We start from the raw sequence: 24,358 nt of genomic DNA, 5'->3' as shown, positions 1-24,358 counted from the left end.
AGGAATAGCCTTAGGCTTCTCCGTTTCCTGGACAATACATTTTTGTTTTTTTTAATTATAGAAGTAACATATGTTCATGAAAGAAAATCTAAAAAGTATGTGAAAGTGAAAAGTACCCACCCCAATACACCCACCCATTTATATTTTAGATCCAAGTCTTTTGACACCTAGTTTAGCTGGGGAGGCCACGCAGCAAACTTGTGGAGAGAATGGGCTCGGGAGGTGGTAGGTCACATAGCCAGGTGGGAGCTATGTGACCTTTCAAGGTTGATTAGCCTCCCTAACCGTCACCTATTCTGGAGAAAAGGCAGATTGACATTTGTGATACAGTAAGTACTTAATAAATCTTGGTAAATGATCAACAAAACTTTAATTTTATTAACATCTGATGCCCTGTCCACGCTGCCATGCTGTCTGGCCCAATTATTTCCCTGAATTCCTTAGACAACTTCTCACCTCAATCCTGGCCTTGGGGTACCATCCTGTGTCTTGGGGAGTAATTTTTTTTTTTTTAAAGTCACTCCATGCCTTAAAAGCAAATCTAACATCCAGGAGATGGTACGGAACGATCTGGGCACAAGTGTGGAGGATAGAGGCGGAGTGCGTGGAAGCATCGCGCTGGCCCACAGCAGCGCAGAGATGACTGCTCTCCCCTTCTTACCCGCTTTTCCTTCGGAAAAGTCTCATCCCACACTCAGTGCTTTGAAGAGGGCAGGGACACATCTCCTGGGCCTGCTTCTCCTAATCCACAGAGTAGGTGATCAGTCCAGGTCTAGTCAAAGAGAATATTCCAACCCGCTGCCTCAGAACGTGGTTCAGTAATGGGCAAGTGATCTCAGCTGAGCCCATTAGATTCTTCCTCCAACTTTGTCTTTGGAATCAAGGTACTGGAAGGATGTCAACATGTACTTGCCATGCAGAGGAAACCTGCTTGCAGGGAGAGAGAATGAGCTTGGTATCAAGAGAGTAGACACAGGGGCGCCTGGGTGGCTCAGTGGGTTAAGCCACTGCCTTCGGCTCAGGTCATGATCTCAGAGTCCTGGGATCGAGCCCCAAATTGGGCTCTCTGCTCAGCGGGGAGCCTGCTTCCTCCTCTCTCTCTGCCTGCTTGTGATCTCTCTCTGTCAAATAAATAAAATCTTAAAAAAAAAAAAAAAAAAGAGTAGACACACACACAGATGAACCTGCAAGGGTCAAGTCCTGGGTTCCAGTCCCTGAATCCTTGGTTCTTGCAGAACTTCTGAATTATGTGAATCAGGATTCTTCCCAGCCAGGTGAGCCATGTAGGTTTCTTTTTTCTCCTCCCTCCCCCCTTAACCGAATTGTATTAGGCTGTTGTCATTTCTAAGTCAAAGCGACCTGATTCATACAAATGTTTTGTTTGTGAAGGTGGGAATGCAGTGTGTAATCATTTGTAATTTTGTCCACTCTGTCTCTGATGAGAAGGAGCATTCTCCCCAGGTGGGTAGCACTCCCAGCACACTGACCAAGATCAAGAGAACCCCAGTCTTCTGGGACTAGAGGTTGTTGATTACTTATTCAAGGCTCTCTGGAGTTGCACTCTGTCTTATTGATTGCTGATATGCTCTCTGCAGCATTCACGTCATCAAGCAGAATTTGAGTCTCTCACGTCTTTGGAGTTATTTGAAGAAACTGTGATCCTTTCATCTCTTCCAGTTTCCTCGGAGCTTATTCTATTCCCTTTCATCTCAGGCTCAGCACTAAGAAAAGGTGTAATCGTGTGAGATCCTGGAGTTTGGATGTGTATGAAAGTATATTGGCATATTCTGAGCAATCAAAATGAATAATGTGGCATCCATATCCTACTTGCTTTATCATCACAGTCTTTTGTATTTTATTTTATTTTATTTTTTTTAAGCATGCCTGGTTGAATGGGACATCCCGGGGAGGCTTTTGTAGTCCTCTCTGTCTGGTGGCGGTGCAGGAACAAGGTTGGTCGCATGTAGTCAGGGACACAACAGGCTCCCACCTTACTGCCAGTGTGAGGATTCCTCTGCAGTCTGAGACGGTCTTCCCATTGTCTGGGAGTTCCACCCACCTTCTCGTCAGGTTGTCCCTCTCTCCTTTAGGAAACTGCTCAGAATACTTCTGAAAGCCTTCTGGCTTGATTCCTTTCAGCGCCAATAAATCCAGCATTTGTTTTTTCTTACATGTACTTTTTTAATTTCTTTGAGCCACCGATATATTACGTGGGGGACAAGAATAGTGTATCCTTAGATTTCCTTTAAGAACATCATAGAAAAAGCCAGGGATAGGGCTCAAGACTAGTTTAATGGGTTCTAGGGTATGTCTAGATTCCATCATGGAGGTGGAAGGACTGGAAGGAATATGCTTTGTGGTGTTGTACTTTCTAGGATAGAAATGCTGAGAGAGATTAAGAGTCACTTGTGGTTTGTCTCCCTCCCAATCCCATCTTGTTTCATTGATTCTTCTCCTACCCACTTAAGCTCCCATGCTGTGAAGTGTGTAAACCTGGCGATTCACAGACCTGTACCACTGGGGATAAAAATATATGTTTATAAAAAATAAAAAATTAAAAAAAAAAAAAGAAATGCTGAGAGAGCTGTGACCAATTCAGGGTTTTCAGTTTCATTAAAATTCATAAGAAGAAATAAAAAGGATGTTTTTCCTACTCTTTATTTCATTTATCTCTGCTCTAATCTTTATTATTTCCTTTCTTCTGCTAACTTTGGGTTTGGTTTGTTCTTCTTCTAGTTCCTTGAGATGTGAAGTTAGGTACTTGATCTGAGATCTTCTTTCTTAGTGTAAGCGTTTATGGCTATAAACGTCTCTCTTTGCCCTGCTTTCACTGCATTCCGTAAGTTTTGGTGGGTTGTGTTTTCATTTTCATTTGTCTCAAGTTACTTTGTAATTTCCTTTATGAGTTCTTTGACCCATAGTTGTTTGTGTGTTAATTTCCACATTTCTGTGGATTTTCCAGGTTTCCTGCTGCCGTTCGTTTTAGTTTCAGTCTATTGTAGTTGAAAAAGATTGTATGATTTCAGTCTTCTTAAATTTGTTAAGAATTTCTTTATGGCTAACATGTGGCCTATCCTGGGGAATGCTTCATTGTACTTGAGAAGAGGTATGTTCCGCTGCTCTTCGTGATTAAGTCCCCCTCCTCAACTACCCCTGTAGTTGGGTTCCTCTAAGGTGGTGATTGTCCTTAACCTTAGTGATTGTCTTCTTTGGGACTGCCTCACCCAGTTGTAGCAATAATCTTGTGAATAGCTTAGAGAGAATCCCCCCACACTTGACATCTGATCACCCTCAATCTCTGATCAACTTCCTTATCCCCCTACATTACTCCCAGGTGACGTCTGGTCACTTCGGCCTGCCTTCCTGTTCAAGTCTGTTTACTAGAATCTCTCCTTATAATTTTCTATCCACTGACCCCACCCTGCTCCTCGGCGATAAATATTCACTTGTCCATGTTGTATCTGGAGTTGAACCCAGTTCAATACCCAAGTCTCTTTTCTTTGTTTGCAACAGTTCATGAGTAAAATTTGTTTTGGCAGGCTTTGTTTTTCCTTAACATTGGAAAGAGGAATTTTTTGAATATTCACAAAGATACATATAAATGTGCAAGTGACTTTTTGGCTTGATTTGTTGGCATTTGCAAATATAAATGCTACTACGATAACTTCATTGCAAACCAGTCAACCAGTGATATCCGAACAAAAAAGGATCAAGACTTCCAACCAATGTCCTAGTGGGTCTCTCTAGAGCCCTAAGGGGTCAGCAGAAGTTGTGGACCCCACCAGTGATAAAGTGATAAAGAGAAAATCTTAAAAGCAGTCAGAAAGAGGCTCATTATATATAGAAACAACAAATGGCCACAGACTTCCTGCCAGAAATGATGCAAGCCAGAAGACAATAATAATCCATCTTTAAAATGCTGAAAGACAAGAAAAATCTGTCACCTTAGAATTATATAACCAGCAACCATATTTCCAAAAATACTTTTTCAGACAAACCCCATGAGACCTATACTACAAATTGTATGGAAGTTCTTCAGGCAAAAAGAAAATGATCCCAAATAGATACTTGAATTTTCAAAAAGAAAGAGTGCAGGAAATAGTAAATATGTGGGTAAATGTAAGTGATCTCCTTTCAATAACATATAAAAAAATAGTTGACTACTTAAAAGTAGTAACAATTTATTGTGGGTTGTTAGCATAAATAGAAGTAATATGTATAATATGTATAATAATGGAAAGGATGGAAGGGAGAAAAAGAATGCTACTGGTATAAGGTTCATATATTACACATAAAGGGAAATAAAATTATTTGAAGGTAGACTGTATAAGTTAAAGATATGTATTGAAAACCGTAGAGCAACCACTTAAAAAAGAAGCAAAACTGTAACAGCTAATAAGCCTTTAGTGAAAATAAAATGGAAAAATGAAAAAAAAACAGTCTAATACAAAAGAAGGCAGGAAACAGAAAAAAAATAAAGAGCAGATGGGACAGATAGGACACACAGAAAACGCATAGCATGATGGTACATTAAAACCTAACTATTATCAATAATTATATTAAACGTAAATGGTCTGCATTGTCTGGGTTGCAATGTGTAGGTCTATAATCATTATATTGTCAAGGATAAGCTGGATAATTTCATAACAATAAAGGGATCGAGTCAACAAGAAGATAATCTTATATGAGTTATGCATATAACAGAACTTCAAAACACATGAAATAGAAACTGACAGAAGTGAAAGAAAAAACAAGGCAAATGAACAAATATAGTTTAAGATTTCAAAACACTTCCCTTAATAATTGATTAAAAAGCAACAGATATAGAGGCACCTGGATGGCACAGTCAGTTAAGCAACTGACTCTTCTTGATTTCCGTTCAGCTCATGATCTCAGGATCATGAGATCAAGCCCAGGACTGGGGTCCATGCTTAGCAGAGAGTTTGCTCCAGATTCTCTCTCTCTTCCTCTGCCCCACCCTCCATTATCTCTCTCTCTCTTTCTGATAAATAAATCTTTTTTAAAAATCAGTAGATATATAGAAGTCTTAAATAATGGAATGAAGACTATTGATCAACTGAACCAAATGATATTTACAGATCACTACACCCAATAACATACAGCATGCATTCTTTTTTTTTTTAAAGATTTTATTTATTTATTTGACAGACAGAGATCACAAGTAGGCAGAGAGGCAGGCAGAGAGAGAGAGAGGGGGAAGCAGGCTCCATGCTGAGCAAAGAGCCCGACGTGGGACTCGATCCCAGGACCCTGAGATCATGACCTGAGCCGAAGGCAGCAGCTTAAACCCACTGAGCCACCCAGGCGCCCAGCATGCATTCTTTTAAATTTCAAATGAAATGTTTACCAAGAGAGACCATATGCTGGGCTGTAAAATAAATTTTAACAAGTTAAAATAACAGAGATCATACAAGGTGTGCTTTTTAACCACACAAGAATTAAAATAGAAATCAGTAATGGAAACTGCTAATAACAAAAGTCTAAAGCCAATGGTCAAAGCTTCCATCTTAAGAAACTAGAACAATAACAAATTAAACTGAAATCAAGAAGAATGAAGAAAGCAAAACTATAGGAGTAGAAATCAATAAGTAGAAAATAGACAAACAATAGAGAAAATCAATTAAATCAAAGGCTGGACCTTGGTAAAAATCAATAAAATTGCAATCTAGCTGGACTGATAAAGAAAAAAGGAGAGAAGATATAAATTGTTAATATCAAGAACAAAGGAGGAATCAACAAAATTAAAAGGCAACATGCTGAATAGAAGATATTTGCAAATGACATGCCTGATAAAAGGTTAGTATCCAAAATATATAAAGAACTGATACAACTCAACACTCAAAAAACAAATAATCCAATCAAGAAGTGGGCAGAAGGCATGAACAGAAATTTCTCCAAGGAAGACATAGTCAACAGACACATGAAAAGATGCTCAATATCACTCATCCTCAGGGAAATGCAAATCAAAACTATGATGAGATATCACCTCATACCTCTCCAAGTTAAATGGCTAAAATAAAAAACAGAAGAAACAACAGGTGTTGACGAGGATGTGGAGAAAAAGGAACCCTCTTACACTATGGTGGGAATAGAAACTGGTGCAGCCACTATGGAAAACAGTATGGAGTTTCCTAAAAAAATTAAGAACAGAACTACTCTATGATCCAATAATTGCACTAGTGTGTACCTACCTTAAAATACAAAAACACTAATTCAAAGGGATACATGCACCTCTATATTTATAGCAGCAACATTTACAATAGCCAAGTTATGGAAGCAGCCCAGTGCTCATTGATAGATGAATGGCTAAAGAAGATGTGGTATATATACACAACAGAATATTATTCAGCCATTAAAAAGAATGAAATCCTACCATTTGCAAGGACATGAATGGAGCAAAAGAGTGTCATGCAAAGCACTATTTGATTTGAGTCATATATGGCATTTGAGAAACAAAACAAATGAACAAAGGAAAATATAGAGAGACAAACCAAGAAACAGAATCTTTTTTTTTAAAAGATTTTATTTATTTATTTGAAAGAGATCACAAATAGGCAGAGCAACAGGCAGAGAGAGAGAGAGAGGGAGAAGAAGACTCCCTGCTGAGCAGAGAGCCCGATGTGGGGCTCGATCCCAGGACCCTGGGATCATGACCCGAGCAGAGGGCAGAGGCTTTAACCCACTGAGCCATCCAGGCACCCCAAGAAACAGACTCTTAACTCTAGAGAACAAACTGGTGGTTACCAGAGGGGAGATGGGTGGGGGGGATGGGTGAAATAGGGGATGGAGATTAAGAAGAGCCCTTGTCATGAGCGCTGGGTGATATGTAGAATTGTTGAATCACTATATCGTACACCTGAAACATATAACACTATATGTTAATCATACTGATACTAAAAAAAAAAAAAAAAAAAAAAAAAAGAATAAAAGAGGAGTGCTTGCTTTGGCAGCACATTACACTAAGAACAAAAGGAGACATCACAAGAGATCTACCGAAATCTAAAGGATAAAAAAAAGAGATTATGACTGATTTAAGTGAAATGTTCACATTCTTTGAATTCCAGAACAAACCCAAGAAGAAACAGAAAAACGAAATGGCCCTGTATCAATTTCTAAAATGAATTTTCTATTAAAAGTCTTTAAACAGGTTTAGTCATGGCTTCACTGGTGAATTTTATCAAACACTTAAGGATGAAATAATACCAATTCTATGCAAAATCAGAAAATGCAGGAAGAAGTAAGTTATTTCCCAACTCATTTCATGAGGCTAGTATTGCCCTTACACCAAAATCAAAGACATCACAAGAAATATTAGAATTCAATATTCATCAACATAGATTAAAAAAAAACCCTTACTAAGATATTAGAAATTAAATCTAGCAATGTATGCGAAGTATAATACACTATGAAAAGTGAATTAATCCCAAGAATGCAAGTTTGGTTTAACATTTGAAAAATCAATCAGTGTAATTTTCATATAAGAGACAGGAAAACCATATGATCATCTCTATAGAAGCCAAGAGAGCACTGGATAGAATTCCACACCTCTGTGTAATAAAATCTCTTAATAAACTAGGAATAGAAAGGACCTCCCTCAACCTGATGAAAAGCATCATGAAAAATGTATATCTAAATAATACTAAATGGTGAAAGACTGAATGTCCTTCCTCCCAGATCAAGAACAATAAAAGGATATCCGCTTCCACTATTTCTATTCAAAATCTTACTGAAAGTCCTAGCTAATGTAAAAGGCAAAAAAAAAAAAAAAAAAAGAGAGAGAGAGAGAGAGAGAAAATGCATGCATAATGTAAAACTGCTTTTACTCAGATATTATGTTTGCATATGTAGAAAATCTAAAGGAATCTATAAAATACTACTAGAATAAGTGAGTTTAGCAAGCGTGTATATAAAGGCAGTATATAAAAATCAACTTCATTTCTATTTATCAGCAACAAGCAATTGGAAATTTAGATAATGAATCATTGAACACAGAATATGATTACATTTAAAGGTTTAAAGGAAAAAAAGAGAATAAAACTCAGGAAAATTTCACATGCATATATCTGATATAGGACTTGTATTCAGTATATATATAAGTATTATTGCACTTAAAAAGAAGACAATCCAATCTAAAGAAAATATATTGGCAAAGTATTTGTATAAAAGCCTGACCAAGGGAGGTAAAGAAGCACAACATCACTAGTCATTGGGGAAATACAAATGAAAACAATATGGTGTCATACTCATTAGCATGGTTAAAATTAAAAAGACTGATCATACCAAATGTCCATGTGCCATAGAGCAGTTGGAATTCTCATACATTTCTAGTGAGGTTGTAAAATGGCACAACAACTTTGGGAAAACAATTTGGGAATTTCTTAAAATGTTCAACATGTACTTATGCATGATCTATTAATCCTACACTTTGATATTGATGTGAAGTATATACATATATATGTCCACAGTAAGAATTGTAGGTGAATGTACACAGAAACATTCTTCATAATAACCAAAAATTGAAAACAATCCATATGTTCAGGAAAATAATGAATAACTTGGGGTATATTCAACTATGGAATACTACTCAGCAATCAAAAGTTATGTACTCTTGATACACACAATAATATAGATTAATGGGAACACTATCTTCAATGAGAAAGCCAGACACAAAAGAGTACATAAGAAACAATTCCACTTATATAATATGAATCTGTACTATGATGACAGAAAGCAAATCAGTGGTGCTAGGGGTTAAGAGTTTAGGTGCTCAAGGGAATCTTTTGGGGGTGATAAAAAGGCTTTATATCTTGATTAATATGGTGTCTAGATAGGTGCATACAATTATCAAAACTCATACAACTTAAATTACATGCATTTTATTAAATGTCAATTATACTTCAACAGAGACAATAAAGAATTTAATAATATCTGTGGTTTTTGAAAATCCCAATATGAGAATTAGTCTAAAGTTATCCTGGGTTGAAAGTACCCTGGAGGCATCTCACAGAATCAAATACAAATCCCTTGGGGGATTCCCAGAGATATAAAACTTTTTCACAGATGCATTCACAATAAAAAGAAAATTAGCAGATAAGTCACCCACAAAAAACAACTACCATGTGTGTAAGTCAACAGAAAAAATAAGTAACTACAACTTTCAAGGAATTTTGGTAATGAAATTATGGAATACAGAATATAAAATATGTCTAAAGTTGTTTAAAAGAGAAAAGAGAATAAAAACACAAGAAAAGAAAAAGGTACCATAGAAAGAAGAGCAGATAGATTTGGAAAAGAACTAAATTTCTTGAAATAGCCAATATAATCATTCAAGATAAGTATTCATTGGGATCCAAGAAAATCAACTACCATGAGTCAAATAGAAGTTAGAAGTTAGATACCATGAGCTAAAGAGAATATGTAGCAAATGGAAAATATAAAGAGATAGAAATACTACTGAGAGATTAAGAGACAAGAAAGATAGAATTTTTTACAACAGAAGCATTTGGAACCACAAGAATAATATAAAATAAATCCATATGTAGACATATTATATTGAAAAGGCAGGGGCAAAAAAAAAAAAAAAAAAAGAAAGAAAGAAAAGAAAAGAAAAAAAAGAAAAGGCAGTGGCACCTGGGTGGCTCAATTGGTTAAGCCACTGCCTTCGGCTCAGGTCATGATCCCAGAGTCCTGGGATCAAGTCCTGCATCGGGCTCTCTGCTCAGTGGGGAATCTGCTTCTCCCTTTGACCTTCTCACCTCTTATGCTCTCTCTCACTCTCTCACTCAAATAAGTAAGTAAAATATTAAAAAAAGAAAAGAAAAGGCACAATAGTAAAGAATATTGTATAATCATTAAAAAGGAAAAGAGGTTATAAATAAAGAAATTTAGATCTATAAAAGAAGCCAGATCATCCTGTGATAAACACTGGGGGAAAATAACTGGCAATGTGACTTTTATACCCAGATAACCTATCATGCAACAATGAGGAAGAAATAAAGTTTCAGAAAAGCAAGAATTGGACAGATCACTAGGTAGAGTGTCCATAAATAAATTCCAAAGAAGACAGAAGGAAAGCGAGCCAGATGTGAAGTCTGGGATGCAAGAACATATGAAGAGCAAATGAACTGAAAAAACATAGAGAAAGGTCTATATATTCACTATAGAAACAAAAATATTGACCATTTGGTGGATTTATAAACAAGTTAGAACTAAAATAACATGTAAGATGGAAGGGGTAACTGAAGATATTATATGATTCTTGTTCTATCAGGGAGAAAGTAGGTAGATTAATTTTAGACTTGATGCATACATGAGAAAACATGAAGGTCAGTCACCAAAGTAAAAGGTAGATATATAACGACTACTTCTCCTCCTCCCCCTTCTTCTTCTTCTTCTCCTCCTCCTCTCCCTCTTCCTTCCCTTTCTTCCCTCCTCCTCCTCTTTCTTCTTTCTCCTCCTCTTTCTTCTTCTTTTTTTAAGATTTTATTCATTTGGGGCGCCTGGGTGGCTCAGTGGGTTAAAGCCTCTGCCTTCAGCTCAGGTCATGACCCCAGGGTCCTGGGATCGAGCCCCGCATCAGGCTCTCTGCTCAGCAGGGAGCCTGCTTCCTCCTCTCTCTCTGCCTGACTCTCTGCCTGCTTGTGATCTGTCTCTCAAATAAATAAATAAAATCTTTAAAAAAAAAGATTTTACTCATTCATTTGACCCACAGAGAGAGTATAAGCAGGGGAAGAGCAGGGAGAGGGAGAAGCAGACTCCCGCTGAGCAGAGCCCAATGTGGGGCTTGAGGCCAGGCCCCTGGCATCATGACGTGAATTGAAGGCATATGCTTCACTGACTGAGCCACACAGGCAACCCTATAACTTCTAACCAATGTAGACATGGGAATAATAAAAACCAAATTTGGGCCCTCTGAGGGATGGGGCCAGAAGGAGGGAGATGAAACTGGGCGATGTTAACTAGGAGTCTGAGCCAATAGTGAGAATACTCACTATTCTTTGTAACTTTCCATAAGTCTGAAGTATTTCCTTAAATTTAAATTCAACAGCTTGGGATACCTGAGTGGCTCGGTGGGTTAAGCCTCTGCTTTCAGCTCAGGTCATGATATTGGGTCCTGGTATTGAGGCCCACATCGGGCTCTCTGCTCAGCAGGGAGCCTGCTTCCCCGCCCCCCCCACCCGCCTGCCTCTCTGCCTACTTGTGATCTCTCTTTCTCTCTCTGTCAAATAAATAAATAAATAAAAGAATCCAACAGCTTCTGGTTATTATTTGTTAAACCCTTTAATCTCTCTACAGCAGTGGTTCTCAACCAAGGTTGATTTGACCTCTCTGCCCCATGGTACCTGTGGACATATCTGGAGATATTTTTGTTAAGTGGGGGGCAGTGCTACAGGGACCTAGTGGGTAGAGGCCAAGACTGCTGGTTGACATCCCACAGTTCATAGAACATTCCCCCCCGCATAACAGAGAACAATTTGGCCCCAAATGTAATGGTACCAAGTTTGAGAAATACCACTCTTTTAGGATAAGAAATTTTTTCCTCCCCCTCCTATTTTATATTTTATTTTTTAAAGATTTTATTCATTTGACAGAGAGAGATAGACAGCAAGAAAGGGAACACAAGCAGAAGGAGTGGGAGAGGGAGAAACAGGCCTCCTGCTGAGCAAGGACCCTGACCCAGGGCTTGATCCCAGGACCCCGGGATCATGACCTGACCTGAAGGCAGATGCTAAAGCAATTGAGTCACCCAGGCACCAGTCTCCTTTCCATTTCAAAGGAAATGAAACTCCATTTTGAAAATCATGAGAAGCAGAAATGATATCAGATGGTGACTTCATTCACAATAATTTCATGTACATAATTATTTTCAGAAAGTAAAAGTGTTGGATAAAGTCTTCAGGAAAAACACGAACTTTGTAAATAAGCAGTGTTAAAAATTAATTTACCTTTGGTTGATTGATAAAGTGCCATGAGCAAACCACCAACTTCTATAGGTTGCTTTCTACTGGAAATTATGAGATGAGGTTTCTATGAAATAATTCATTGCTTTCATTTTCTCCGTCAAGTAAGGGACAAAAAAGGTAACCGAGAAAGAGGTCGTTTTGTTCTTTTGTTTTCTTGTTAGTGGCACATTAGTATTCGACAGTGGTACTGTACTAAATTCTGGGGCTGCTACTGAAATGTCGTCATTAAATTCTGAGTTGACACATCTGGCACGCTGCCGAAATGCAGCTCAGTGTGTTATAGTGTAGATTATAGTCCAACAAATCAATGCTTTTCGATTGTGGCTTTATGTAAACCTGCAATTAAAAACAGTGTGCAATCACTTCTTTGCCTACCTGATGAGGGGAAGAGGAGCAAGTTGTTTTCCAGGGTGAAGAGGTGAGAATGCCAGCTTGAAATAGAAGCATTCTCTAACACATCCTTGAAGACATGGCTTTTGATAAAGGCAGTTTCTCTGTATACATCTTAGTCTACTACTACCCATACTGTTCAGGGAAGTTCCTTCCTTTTCGCTGACAGACTTGGAAGTTTCTTTTCTTTCTTTCTTTCTTTCTTTTTTTTTTTTTTTAAAGATTTTATTTATATATTTGACAGACAGAGATCACAAGTAGGCAGAGAAGCAGGCAGAGAGAGAGGAGGAAGCAGGTTCCCCGTTGAGCAGAGAGCCCGATGCAGGGCTCGATCCCAGAGCCCCAGGATCATGACCTGAGCCGAAGGCAGAGGCTTTAACCCACTGAGCCACCCAGGTGCCCCTTGGGAGTTTCTTTAAAGAAACGGTTTCTTAAAAAATCTGTGAGTATTTGTGGGCAACAAAACAAAAGCCATGAGGCCCCTAGTAGAAAAGCAGGCAACTTCTAATCCCACAGAAAATGAAAAGCTTCAAGCAGCATAGTATAGTCTCTGACTACAATCTAGCATTAAGAATGGCAGGACGGGGAATACCAAGATTCATTTGATGCCTCTTTTGCAGAGATCAGAGTACAAGGAACAGGTACATCCTATTTCTAGAGGCTAAGGTTTCATGGATTCATATTAGAAAAAGATTTAGGGCACAATTATACCCACAGGGCAGAACAATGTCAGTAATAGCTGGCTTCAAATTCAAAGAAAAAATTTACACTCAGATACAATTAAAGATACAATTTTATCTTTATAGCAGGTAGCTGTGGCTGTCAGCCAGCTATTGAGAACAATTTCAGAAAGAAAAACTCTCCAGGGTTGGTCTTTCAATCACTTTGGCCAAAATAAAAGCAAAGAAAGTCAAAGCAAAGCAAAACAAAGCAAAAAAAAAAAAAAAAAATCATTTTTTCCAAGAAATCTCTTTTCTATCACATCAGGAAGATCTCTGTATGGAAATGTTTTGGCCACATTTCTCATTTGGGGGTAGGGAGGATCTGGACATGAAAGGCTAGTGACAGTCCCCTCCACCTTTTTTTTTTTTTTTTTTTGCAGGGGGTTTTCCATTGCCTTCTAAATTAGTTGTCCTAAGAATCACCTTTTTGGGGCGCCTGGGTGGCTCAGTGGGTTAAAGCTTCTGCCTTTGGCTCAGGTCATGATCCCAGGGTCCTGGGATCGAGCCCCATGGGCTCTCTGCACAGCGGGAAGCCTGCTTCTCCCTCTCTCTACCTGCCTCTCTGCCTACTTGTGATCTGTCAAATAAATAAATAAAATCTTTTTTAAAAAATCACCTTTTCATGTAATGATAGAGTTATAACCAGCCCTGCAGTCTATAAACTGTTAATGTGATTAGGAATGAGCAAGATGTTGACAGGATTATAGGAATACCATATAGAATCTGAATAGAATTTTATCCTTTACTCATTTTTAGATAATTTCATTTTACTCAAAGGAGACTTGATGAGTCACTTAAAAGGGGCACTATTCAAGAGTTAGAATTTAACATAATTTACAATTCAAATATAGAATCAAATTCCTGTATTTTGCCATATTTCGGAGAGAACAGATCTAGGTAAGAGTTTTTATCTATGGCTAGGGAGGCAAGGTTGCTGACAGGTTCATGTTGGAGGAAGACCAACTCTCCTTATTCCAAGTTGCCAGATTCAGGATGATATGCCCATTGCTTTGAGGACTTTTTTTTTTTTTTTTCCCTCAACTTAAAACATCATGTTAAATTTCATCAACTACTTTTCCCCTGGGGTCGATTTGGGATAGCCATTGTCCTTTTCTAGCTTTGTATTAGTTATTGATGGCTGTGTAACAAATTTCCCAAGGTTCAGCAGCTTGAAATAGTACACATCTTGGATTTCTGATCAGTGATCTCTCTTGGTATTCAAGGTCTTTTACAAGATACAATCAAGGTGTTGTCTGTGGTCATCTCAAGGCTCCCATGTACGGAGGATTTTCTTCCAGGCATGTTGCTGGCAAGATTAGTTTCTTTGAAGGTGGGTGGATTGAGGGCCTCTGTGCCATGTTAACTGTTGGCTTGAAATCCCCATCTCTTATCCCATGGGCCTCTCCATTGAGCAGCTCAGCACATGGCAATTGGCTTCATTCTGAGTAGGAAATCACAAAACTACTAATGGGTGAGCAAGACAGAAGCCAGCCTGTCACCTGGTTTCAGAAGTGACATGGCACTTTCGGCACATTCACTGGAAGCAGTTCCCAGATCCAGCTCACACTCAAGGTCAGGGAATGATACAATCTTGTGAACACCAGGAGGCAGGGATCATGGGAGCCATTCTAGAAACCTTCCACAAGCTTTACTCATTTTTTTATATTAAAAATACATGACAGAAGAAATAAGACTGCCTTTAGACTAGGAATGTAAAAACCAGAGGACGCTGCAGCAAGTTCACTATTGTTAGCTGTGAACATTTTCAGAGCTTAACTGTCTTCTAAGAGTCTGGAAAGAACTTCCCTACAATTCATGTGACTATTTTTCGGTTCAAAACTTGTGAATACTTCTCTGAAACACTGCTTAATATAATAGGACAAAGTCATCAGTTGAAGAATAGAACATTTGAAAAGCATGGTTCAATACCTAGATTTCTGATAAAAATTCCTTCTAGCAATCAGCAGTTACTCATAATGTTTCAATAAAGTATGTACCGGCTCAGTGGCCTGCTGGCACCAGATGTTACAGAGTATGACAAAGCTGGGCAGGTGAAAGCACTTTCAGATAAAAGCTGTTTCTTGATCCTAAATAACACAGAAAGTAAAATTGCTCTGTAGCTATTTGCAGAGACAGGCCAGTGGTAACTACTTTTTTCTTTCGTCTTTCTTTGCTCCTTGATCTGTGTCTGTATGATTGCAAAGCTTGGAGTTTTTGCCTTTCTTTGCTTTCTCCTCAGTATACACCTTTTGTGAAATCTACTCATCCATCTTTTCGAAGCTGTGGCCATGATTGATGCACTCTGCACCTCAATAGGACACTGTGTTCTAACAACCAGCTCAGAAAGTCCTCACTGCCACGTCGGTGACTGGGTGTAACACACTGCGTTGGTAGGCAACCTAACACTAAATTCACCTTAAAAAAATTTTTTTAACTTCACTGGAAGATTAATTTGAAGATTTAAATGGTCTAAGAGCCTGAGGATGCTTTTACTTTTTATTGTAACTAAGATTATTTTACTTTGGAAGCTGTTGGGTAGGAAATGCCAACTTCTCCCTACAAGGAAAAAGGATTCTTTGCCAATTCTAGAGACTCTGGAAAATGAGACAAGCAAGGAAATAAAAAAATAAGGTCTATTTCCAGTTCAAGGGTCATATTCTTTACTGTGAAGCATCCAATCCAGGATTACATAGAAGAGTTCTTACATGGTCTGGATATTCATCTCTATAAATTCACTGCTTTATTTATTTTTTATTTATTCATGGGAGACAGAGCGAGAGAGAGAGAGGCAGATGCAGAAGCAGGCTCCCCACTGAGCAGGGAGCTCAATTCGGGACTCGATCCCAGGACCCTGGGATCATGACCCTAGCGAAAGGCAGATGCTTAACCGTCCAAGCCACCCAGGCACCCAAAATACACTGCTTTAAAAAAACATATACTCAAGGGACACCTGGGTGCTCAGTCAGTTAAGCGTCCAACTCCAGGCTTTGGCTCAGGGTTGTGAGATCAAGTCCTGTGTCGGGCCCCACACTCAGCACAGAGTTTGCTTGAGATTCTCCCTGTCCCTCACTACGCCCCTCCTCTCTCTCTCTGAAATAAACAGAATCTCAAAAAGAATTTACTCAAGACAGTATATACTAAACATGCACCCCAGCCATTAGCTTCTTGGGTTTTTATAGTCATTAAACAAATCACATAAGTATATAAAAAGTGACTAAAAAAAGAAAATTCAGAATTTTTAATTTGTTGAGGTATATAAAACATGGGAAATTGATTTTGAAGGGACCATCTGAGGTCAACTTGTCACCGTGGCTCAGAACTCAAATCATTCGCCAAACTCAAGAGATACAGCACACAAATCTTTAATTTCTAGAGTATACATTGTTTCCTTTAGATTTAATAAAGATGACAAAAGCAAAACACTGAAGCTATTTTAAAAATCTAGTGCCAAACCTATAAATTGTTAACATTGCTTATTAAGAATTCACAGTAATTGTCTTGCAGTTTGCAGATGCCAAGAAGTCATGGCAACAAAATTATAGAATAGTGTTACATAGATTTAAAATAAAAAAAGTAAAATGCTTTGAAAAAAATTACTATAGAATAAATTACATTTTAAATCAGAATGACCGACAAGCTTACATGGGACATCTGGGCTGCTGTTTAGAGCTGCTTGACCTTTAAAACTTGGCAGCCAGCTAAAGCAGGGGAAAAACAGCAAAGGCAAGGCAAGAGCATAGGACTGGTTCTGAGATGTGGGTACTCACTCCTCTTCTCTGGGCCTCAGAATTCTCCTTCGTGAAGTTGGAACAGATCACCTTTCTTAGATCTTAAAAGCCCCCAAACTCAAGGTCCCTTTCTCATCATGAACAGCACAGCAGACACCATTTTGTACGAGGGCATAATCCCCTTTGAGAATCACTCCTGGAATCACAACTAGGCTTTTCTCCTCTCCTGTTTCATCACTCCACACACTCCTGAAACCTAATTTATCCTGTTCATCAGACAACAGCAGAACTATAAAAATGTTCAGAAGCAGACATGTAGGAGGTTCTTTTAATGCCTAATAATTACATGCAACATGACAAAGACAGACACAAAAGCTGTTAACAAGTCAAAGTGAAAGGAGCCTTCTTAATCTCTTTCGTGTTGTGAAAGGTGGAAAATCTTCTGCTTTTTGTTAACCCTTTACGTTGAAGACTTCCCTGCACAAAAGGTGCATTTGTACACACTTCAGATGTTGGGCTCAGAGTTTCCTGCAATTTGTGGGCACTTGAGTGTTGAGATCTTGTGCTAAACTCAGGATCGTAGGTGAAAGGAAACCCAGCACTGGAGATGTTCTTAGGGCCACTTAGGAACTGAAGATATTCTCCCCTCCAGGTTTCCATTTTTTCCACTGTATGGTTAACAACTGGCTTCTATATTTTCTGTGAAGGGTGTAATAACTTCAACAAGATGGCTAAAGTTCATCTTCCATTACTAAAATTTATGGCTTTTACTTTAATAAACAATTTGTAAAGTTTTCTTACCGACTTCAAAGATGAGAGACTATATATTACAGCGATTAGCATTGTGCTGGTAATAATGCCTAAGAAAAGTTTCATTCTCTTCTCTTCCTGTAGTGTACCGCCAAGTAAATGTTTGGCTAAAAAATGTTTAAACAAGGCCTCATACCCATCTATACTTCGATGAAGGCCTACAATATGTGGCAGTTTAAGGCTGGCTCAGCGGATACTGATCATCTGCCTCTTCAGTTCTAACCCCCGTAAGACACAATGATCCAAACCCGATGATTTTAGACTGTATTAAAATGTGCCTTCACTAGATAAAGATTTACCGTTCTGACATCTCTCTGCATTTTGCATCTTTTTTTAAATTCTGAGGAAATGTTGTTCTATATAAAGATCCTCTTTCTTTAGTTGAAGAGAAAGCTAGTCTCTGCAGATAAGTTTGGGTCCTCTACTGTGAAAAACAAAAACTATTTCATTTCTTTTAGCAGCCAGAAACTTTAGAACCAAAATTGTTGTCCAAGCTTTACTTGCTAAGTGGAGTTGCCTGAAGCTACGTAGTTCTATGCTGTTTTAATGTTGAATGTCTTCTTTAAAGGCTCTATTTTGTAGGCCTCTTCATGCCCTTTTAAAAGAAAATAGGATACACATTTCAAAAAATATAGTTACAAGTGACTATAGTTAATGTAGTTAAGCATACTGTATTAGTTTCTATTACAATGTATGTGTTAAAGATGGACTTAACAGCTGTTTTTGTAATGGATATAATTTTACATAGAAAATATGCTAGTTTTCCTTCATGAGCATGAAGAATGAGATCACAGTTATATTAAATATTTACTATGCTGTTCAAATGTTGGCTGGCTACTAACTACTACTAGAATGCCTATTCAACATAGCTACTGAAAGAATTTCTATCTTATCTGGCTCTGGCTCATTAGATCAATGAATACTACATTCATTTAGTCTTTCTACCTTCCAAAATTGTATTTTTAAAACAGGAAATTATGCTGACTTTAAAAAATGTTAAATCATGAATATATAGTATTTATAGGTTTTCTTATCTCCTGGATATTATGTACTTTAAAAAACGAAAAATGTGATATAAGAAACATCTTGAAGGGGTATTTTATATGTATCATATGTAAAGGTCCCAGTTTTCACTAATCTGAGAAAACCCATAGATGTGCTATCTTAAAAAAATCAATGAAATTCAGTGAAACCTCAATCTCTCATTTCATTGAGAATTTACTACAAAAAATATCAAAATGAGAATTGACCTCTTTTAAATGGCATGTCTGTATTAGTTATAATTTGATAAACAGATTTCTTTCCATATTTATCTTAAGATTCAAAATCTCAGTGCAATAACATGATTGAAGAATCATGTAACAATGTATATTTTAATATAAGATTTGTGTAGTGATTTAGAATAAATAACACACAGTGAAAAATTTATCAGAAACTAAATGGAATAGCAAAAGGAAACAAAAGCTTATGTACACATTACCAAGGTCTTTACAATAAGTTAATACATGTAGTTCCGTCACAGCATATTTGTATACAAAGCCACTAATGTGAACACTGGAAGAAATCTCTCGTGTAGGTCTTTAATCTTGATTTAATAAAGTTTGCACAGTATCAAATAATATCAAAAGTCTAAAAAAACACAATGAGTTTTTATATCATGTTTATAAATTATTGTTTATATACCATAAAAAAACATAAGGTCAAAAGTGCAGTTTAAAAAAAAGTGGAAGTTGTTATTCTTGGTAAGAACTAGAAAAATGTATTGTCCCAAGTAAGAAGCAATCTGAAGGCTCTTAGAGTTTCTCAGGAATTTTCCTTGAACTATCATACAACCTTGGCTACTATATGCCATAACATATACCAGTACAAAGGGAGCAAAATCATCTTCTTATAAAAATATCAGGAAACACAAATCTGGTGATGAGAAATGCTGTAAAGAAACATAATTACAGGCCTCCCCCAAAATGAAAGAAACGACATTGCGCACAGGAATGAATAGGCCACCACTGCATGTGACCAAATTTGGGAAAATTCAAAGAATTTCTAGAAGTTTTAATCTTTTTCAAGTTTTTAGTCATGATGGGCAAGGGTGCATATATCCCAGGATTATGAAATCTTCTACTGTAAGACAAAAATATGACTTAAAGGTGATAAATCTTATCATCTACTATTCACAAAAGATAAGGACTAAGGATCCAGTAATTAAAAGGCAGCAGTATAGAAATTAGTCAAGAAGAAACAGATGGGTGCAACAGAACTCTGGGTCTTCATTGGCACTTAGCACAGTAACAAGTTATATTTTGACAAATTCTAGAACAAATGCCTGTATTGAAATATGTGTGGTACAGTAACCATATTTAAGAAACCAAAATGGTCAAATCATGGACTTAAAAAACAAATTAAATTTAAAGAAAAGAAAAACAAAAGGAATGTAGAGATGAATCTTATTTTTAAACTTATTGTGGGATCAAAATGTTGACAAGCTGTATCAACCAGAGCAGTTTCTTGTTGCTGAGCCTAACAGGCAGCCTGAGCCAGGCTCAGCACCACCATTCCCCTCTTCAGATACGGTTTTGCTCGTACCTTGTGTGTGTGACACCAAGCAATAGTGACTGTTACTTTGTTCATGGACTGGAGCAGGTCCCTTGATTGGTTTAACACATAGGCTGCCTGAGACAATAAAAGCTTCACCATTACAGTAGGTTAGTGGGAACGAAGGTCTTCTAGTTCTGATAGGAGAAAAGGGTTGGCGGCTGGAGTACGGGTGCTCAGTAGACTGCGTACGTACACACTTAATAACTAATGTCCCCTTAGTAGAAGATTAAAAATCAATGGATATGGATGCTTGTGCAGAGTCTTCTCGCCCCCTGACATAAATCTCACAAGGAATCTCCTCCATTACTCTGTCTTCTAGGGCCTGTTCAGGGCACTCATGTGCCTGTTTGAAAGTGTAGCTACTCTTTTTGAAGGTGCTGTTAAATGTTTTCATTGGCTGTGGTTGTGCAAAATCATTTCGGAAAGGCAGTTCCATGGAACTCAGGTTGGTCCTGCTCTGTTTGACACTGGATGCCTGTGACCCACAGTGATGGTCATGGATGCAGCGGGAGGCGGTGGAGGAGCGCCGCATCTTCTGGTAGTTGTCCAGTTCTTCTGACAGGTCGGCCAAGTCTGCAGAAATCTCTTTGTCCCTTAGGGAGAACAGTTCATAATGAGGAGGATCAAACACTTCCTGAAATCCAGTTTTATTAAATGCAGTTTTGCAAGCCATGACCTTTTTTCGAGGCTGTTTCACTTGTACTAAAATAGAAATAATGAGAAGGACCAAGACAATCCCTGATGTGATGCCAATAATTGTTCCATGGGTTTTAGTGACTTGTTCAAACAGTCCTGCTTTTTTCTTTTCTGTAGAAAGAGAAACAATAAGCCTTTCAAAATTCATTGGGTTCTGTCACAAGTTGGTAAAATATTTTTAGGTAAAGCAGAACACGTGGGTCAAATATACTACAGATGATGCCATTTAAAATTAGGTTTATAAACAAATAAAACAATCCCATTAAGATTTCTGGTTAAACGAACCAACAATATAGTCGGATAGATTACATAAAAGAAAAAGGCATACAATTTGCAAATCAAATTAAAAACATGAATCTAGGGGCTCCTGGGTGGCTCAGCTGGTCAAGCGTCTGACTTCAGCTCAGGTCATGATCTCCAGGTCCTGGGATCGAGCCCCGAATCGCGTTCCCTGCTCAGTAGGGAGTCTGTTTCTCCCTCTCCCTCTGTCTCTCCCCTCACTTGTGCTCTCTCAAATACATAAATAAAATCTTAAAAAAATAAAATAGAAAAATAAAAACATGAATATAGAGGAAATGCCCAAAGAAATACTCTTATTCTATCAGGTCAGGTTAGCTTTCTGCTCTGTGGTGTCTGGCCAACTGCCACATTGAAGTATATCCACAGTATTCCTTTCTTTTTTTTCCCCCACAGTATTTCTACTGATGGCCATCAGCAAGACAGGACTAAAGTGACCAAGCTAACCCATTGAGGTATATCATCAAGATCCAACCTTTGAATGATTATCTGAAAATACTTCAAGTCAAGTACTTAAGAAGCCATATCAGATCACACTAAATTCTCATAGTAAGATATTCACTGAACTCTTGGAGGATAGAAGGCAGGTAAACTTTAAGACTGAGATAGTGATTTGACAATGCCTGTAGATATTCAGTTATTACCACAAGTCACCTTAGATATACACTAGAAATATAGCATAGAAAATTTTATAAAATGAAAAAGCAGTTCTTACTAGCCTGCTTTTACTGCTTTTTAAGACTGAATCCATCAGTATTTTTAAATAGTATTACTGTATAATTTTAAAAATATTAGGTCACTTTCTAAATTATTCTGAGAATAAGGTATCTTTACAATACGAATGACTAAAATAACGCATGAAATATCGTGACAGATTTTTGAACAACTTCAGATAAAAAACATAGTACATAAAAAAAAGAATACTTTCATTGAGAATAAATATTTTTTCTTTGCTTTTACCACATACCAGAGATGCATGATCTATTTAAAGGAACAGTTATATTCTATGTTTCCATTTGGGCCAAAGCAGCTATGCTAAGCACAGTTATAGAGAACATTTTAAGTGTTTCTTAATGAAGGGCAATGGCCACTTTTCTCTCAAAAAGGTTGGCCTTTGCCAGCGCACTCACCTTTACAGTGATTTTCATCCCAAGGGTATGCACAGTTCTGAACACCGTTACAGACTAAAGAATTATTGATGCACATGTTGCTGTGGCAGAAGAAAGTGCTACCTGTGCAGGGAGCTGCAGGAAAGAAGAAGTTTGTTGCTAAGAACTCATCCTGGTTTACTGACCCTTCCTCCTTCCATGAGTACCCTCTGTACTAGAGACGCAGTAAGACAAGGGCCAGTACTCTCTGAGATGGTCTGAGGTAAACACTTTTTACTCCAGCTGGGTACCAAACGTCATTTTTAGCGTAATGAGAGTATGAATACATTTGCCATGGTGCTTACGGAACTAGCATACAGCCTGGAAAATTTTTTCAAAATGTTAAAAGAAAATGTTGGTGAGGATGTGGAGACTCTGGAATCCTTGGTGCACTGCTGGGGGAAATGTGAAACAGTACAGCTGTTGTGGTGAACAGGATGGGGTTTCCCCCAAATTCCCACCCATTACTGTCTGCTCCAGCAATTCCACGCCCAGGTGCATACCCCAAACACTGGAAAGCAGGGGCTCGAACACAGAGTACACCAGTGATCACAGCAGCATTAGTCACAAAGCCTACAGCAGCATTATTCCACCAAAAGGTGGAAGCAACCTAAATAAATGTCTGTTGATGGGTGAATGGGTAACCACAGTGAGGTACACACATAAGTAATGGACTATTATTCAGGGTTAAAATTCAGAAGAAAATTCTGACAAATGCTACAACATGGATGAATCTTGGAGACAACATGCTTGAAAGAAGCCAGACACAAAAGAACAAATTATGTATGAGTCCAGGTATAGGAGGTACCCAGCATGTTAGTTCATTGAAAGGAAGAGAGAACATCAGCTACCAGGCCCCAGGAGAGGGGAATGGGGCGTTGGATGGGACAGTTTCAGCCGGGGATGCTCAAAAATTTCCGGAAATGGACAGTGCTGATGGGTGCACAAAGATATGAATGTACCTAGTGCCACTCAACTACGCACTTAAAAATGGTTACAACGGCAAATTTTATGTAAATGGTTACAACAGCAAATTTTATGTTACGTAGATTTTACCAGAAAAAAAAAAATCACTCCTTGGAATTTGTAAGTTAAATTTTTTAAAATGATAAAGATATATGGACTATATACCATGTAACTTCGTGTTTTATGTAAACTGTTCTGTTCTTCAGCCTGAAATGTCTCCTCCTTCCTTCCTGGTGACTACCTGCTCATCTTTCAAGAACACTGAAAATGCAGCCCTCTCTGTGAAGATTCCCTCAATTCTCCTAGGTACCTAGTGTGACTCCTGTGTTCCTGTCATACTCTAAGATGTGCTTCTATTTAACACTTCTCCTGTATATGTAAACATTTGTTACACTACATTATGACTCGGTGTGTTTACTTCTATTAAGAAATAAAGTCCTGGACTGGAGACAAAAGTACCAACATAGTAATAGTGTGTTTTTCAGTATAAAGACATATACACAAGAATCTGAAAGCCAGGAGGCATGATGGCTTTTCTCTCACATTCACAGAAGCCCGTAAAAATCAACTAATCATTGTGACTTCCAGAAATATAATAAAGCAAAATGCATTTCTTGTCTAAAAAATTCTACATTTATGATAGGTATCTCATCAAAGGAAGAAAACTGAACACCACTCTCTATTATACTGATAGACCTCAAATATTTTTATATTTTTTTTAAAAGCTTATTTTCAAGATGAAAAGAAATACATAAAATTTTATAGGACTAATAATAACTGGATTTCCTCCCCTAAATATTATCTTTTTAAAAAACAAATGTACAATGAACCTTATCAAAACAGTGAATTTAGTATTTCTTTCCCCTCTAAAGAGAAGGCTTTCTCTTTAGGTTACAAACACAGGAAGTTTTGGAATACAACACAATACACATTGTCCAATTGCATCACCAGTAATAAAACCGACAGTTTGGCAAACATAAACAAACAAACAAACAAGACTGTTTGGTATCCACCTGCTTGAT

General features: G+C 37.8%; 1 protein-coding gene across 4 annotated transcripts in view; it reads right to left on the bottom strand.

The window, feature by feature from the left end:
* Nucleotides 1-24,358, bottom strand: part of NETO2 (neuropilin and tolloid like 2) — a 91,696-nt gene that overhangs the window by 11,571 nt on the left and 55,767 nt on the right. Inside the window, exons 8-10 of one of the 4 annotated variants that reach the window (XR_009348805.1) lie at nucleotides 22,353-22,466; nucleotides 20,218-21,036; nucleotides 16,443-18,229 (exon numbers count right to left, since the gene is read on the bottom strand). Coding sequence is in view for 2 of the 4 variants with exons in the window: in XM_059152838.1 (XP_059008821.1) it covers nucleotides 20,456-21,036; nucleotides 22,353-22,466 (695 nt within the window). In the remaining 2 variants the exon portion in view is untranslated. The other 3 variants (XR_009348806.1, XM_059152838.1, XM_059152839.1) reach the window with 3 other exon arrangements.

This window comes from Mustela lutreola, chromosome 16 (assembly GCF_030435805.1).
Source record: "Mustela lutreola isolate mMusLut2 chromosome 16, mMusLut2.pri, whole genome shotgun sequence".
Lineage (NCBI taxonomy): Eukaryota > Metazoa > Chordata > Mammalia > Carnivora > Mustelidae > Mustela > Mustela lutreola.
The sequence above is the reverse complement of the archived record's forward strand: the minus strand, read 5'-3'. Positions and strand labels throughout refer to the sequence as shown.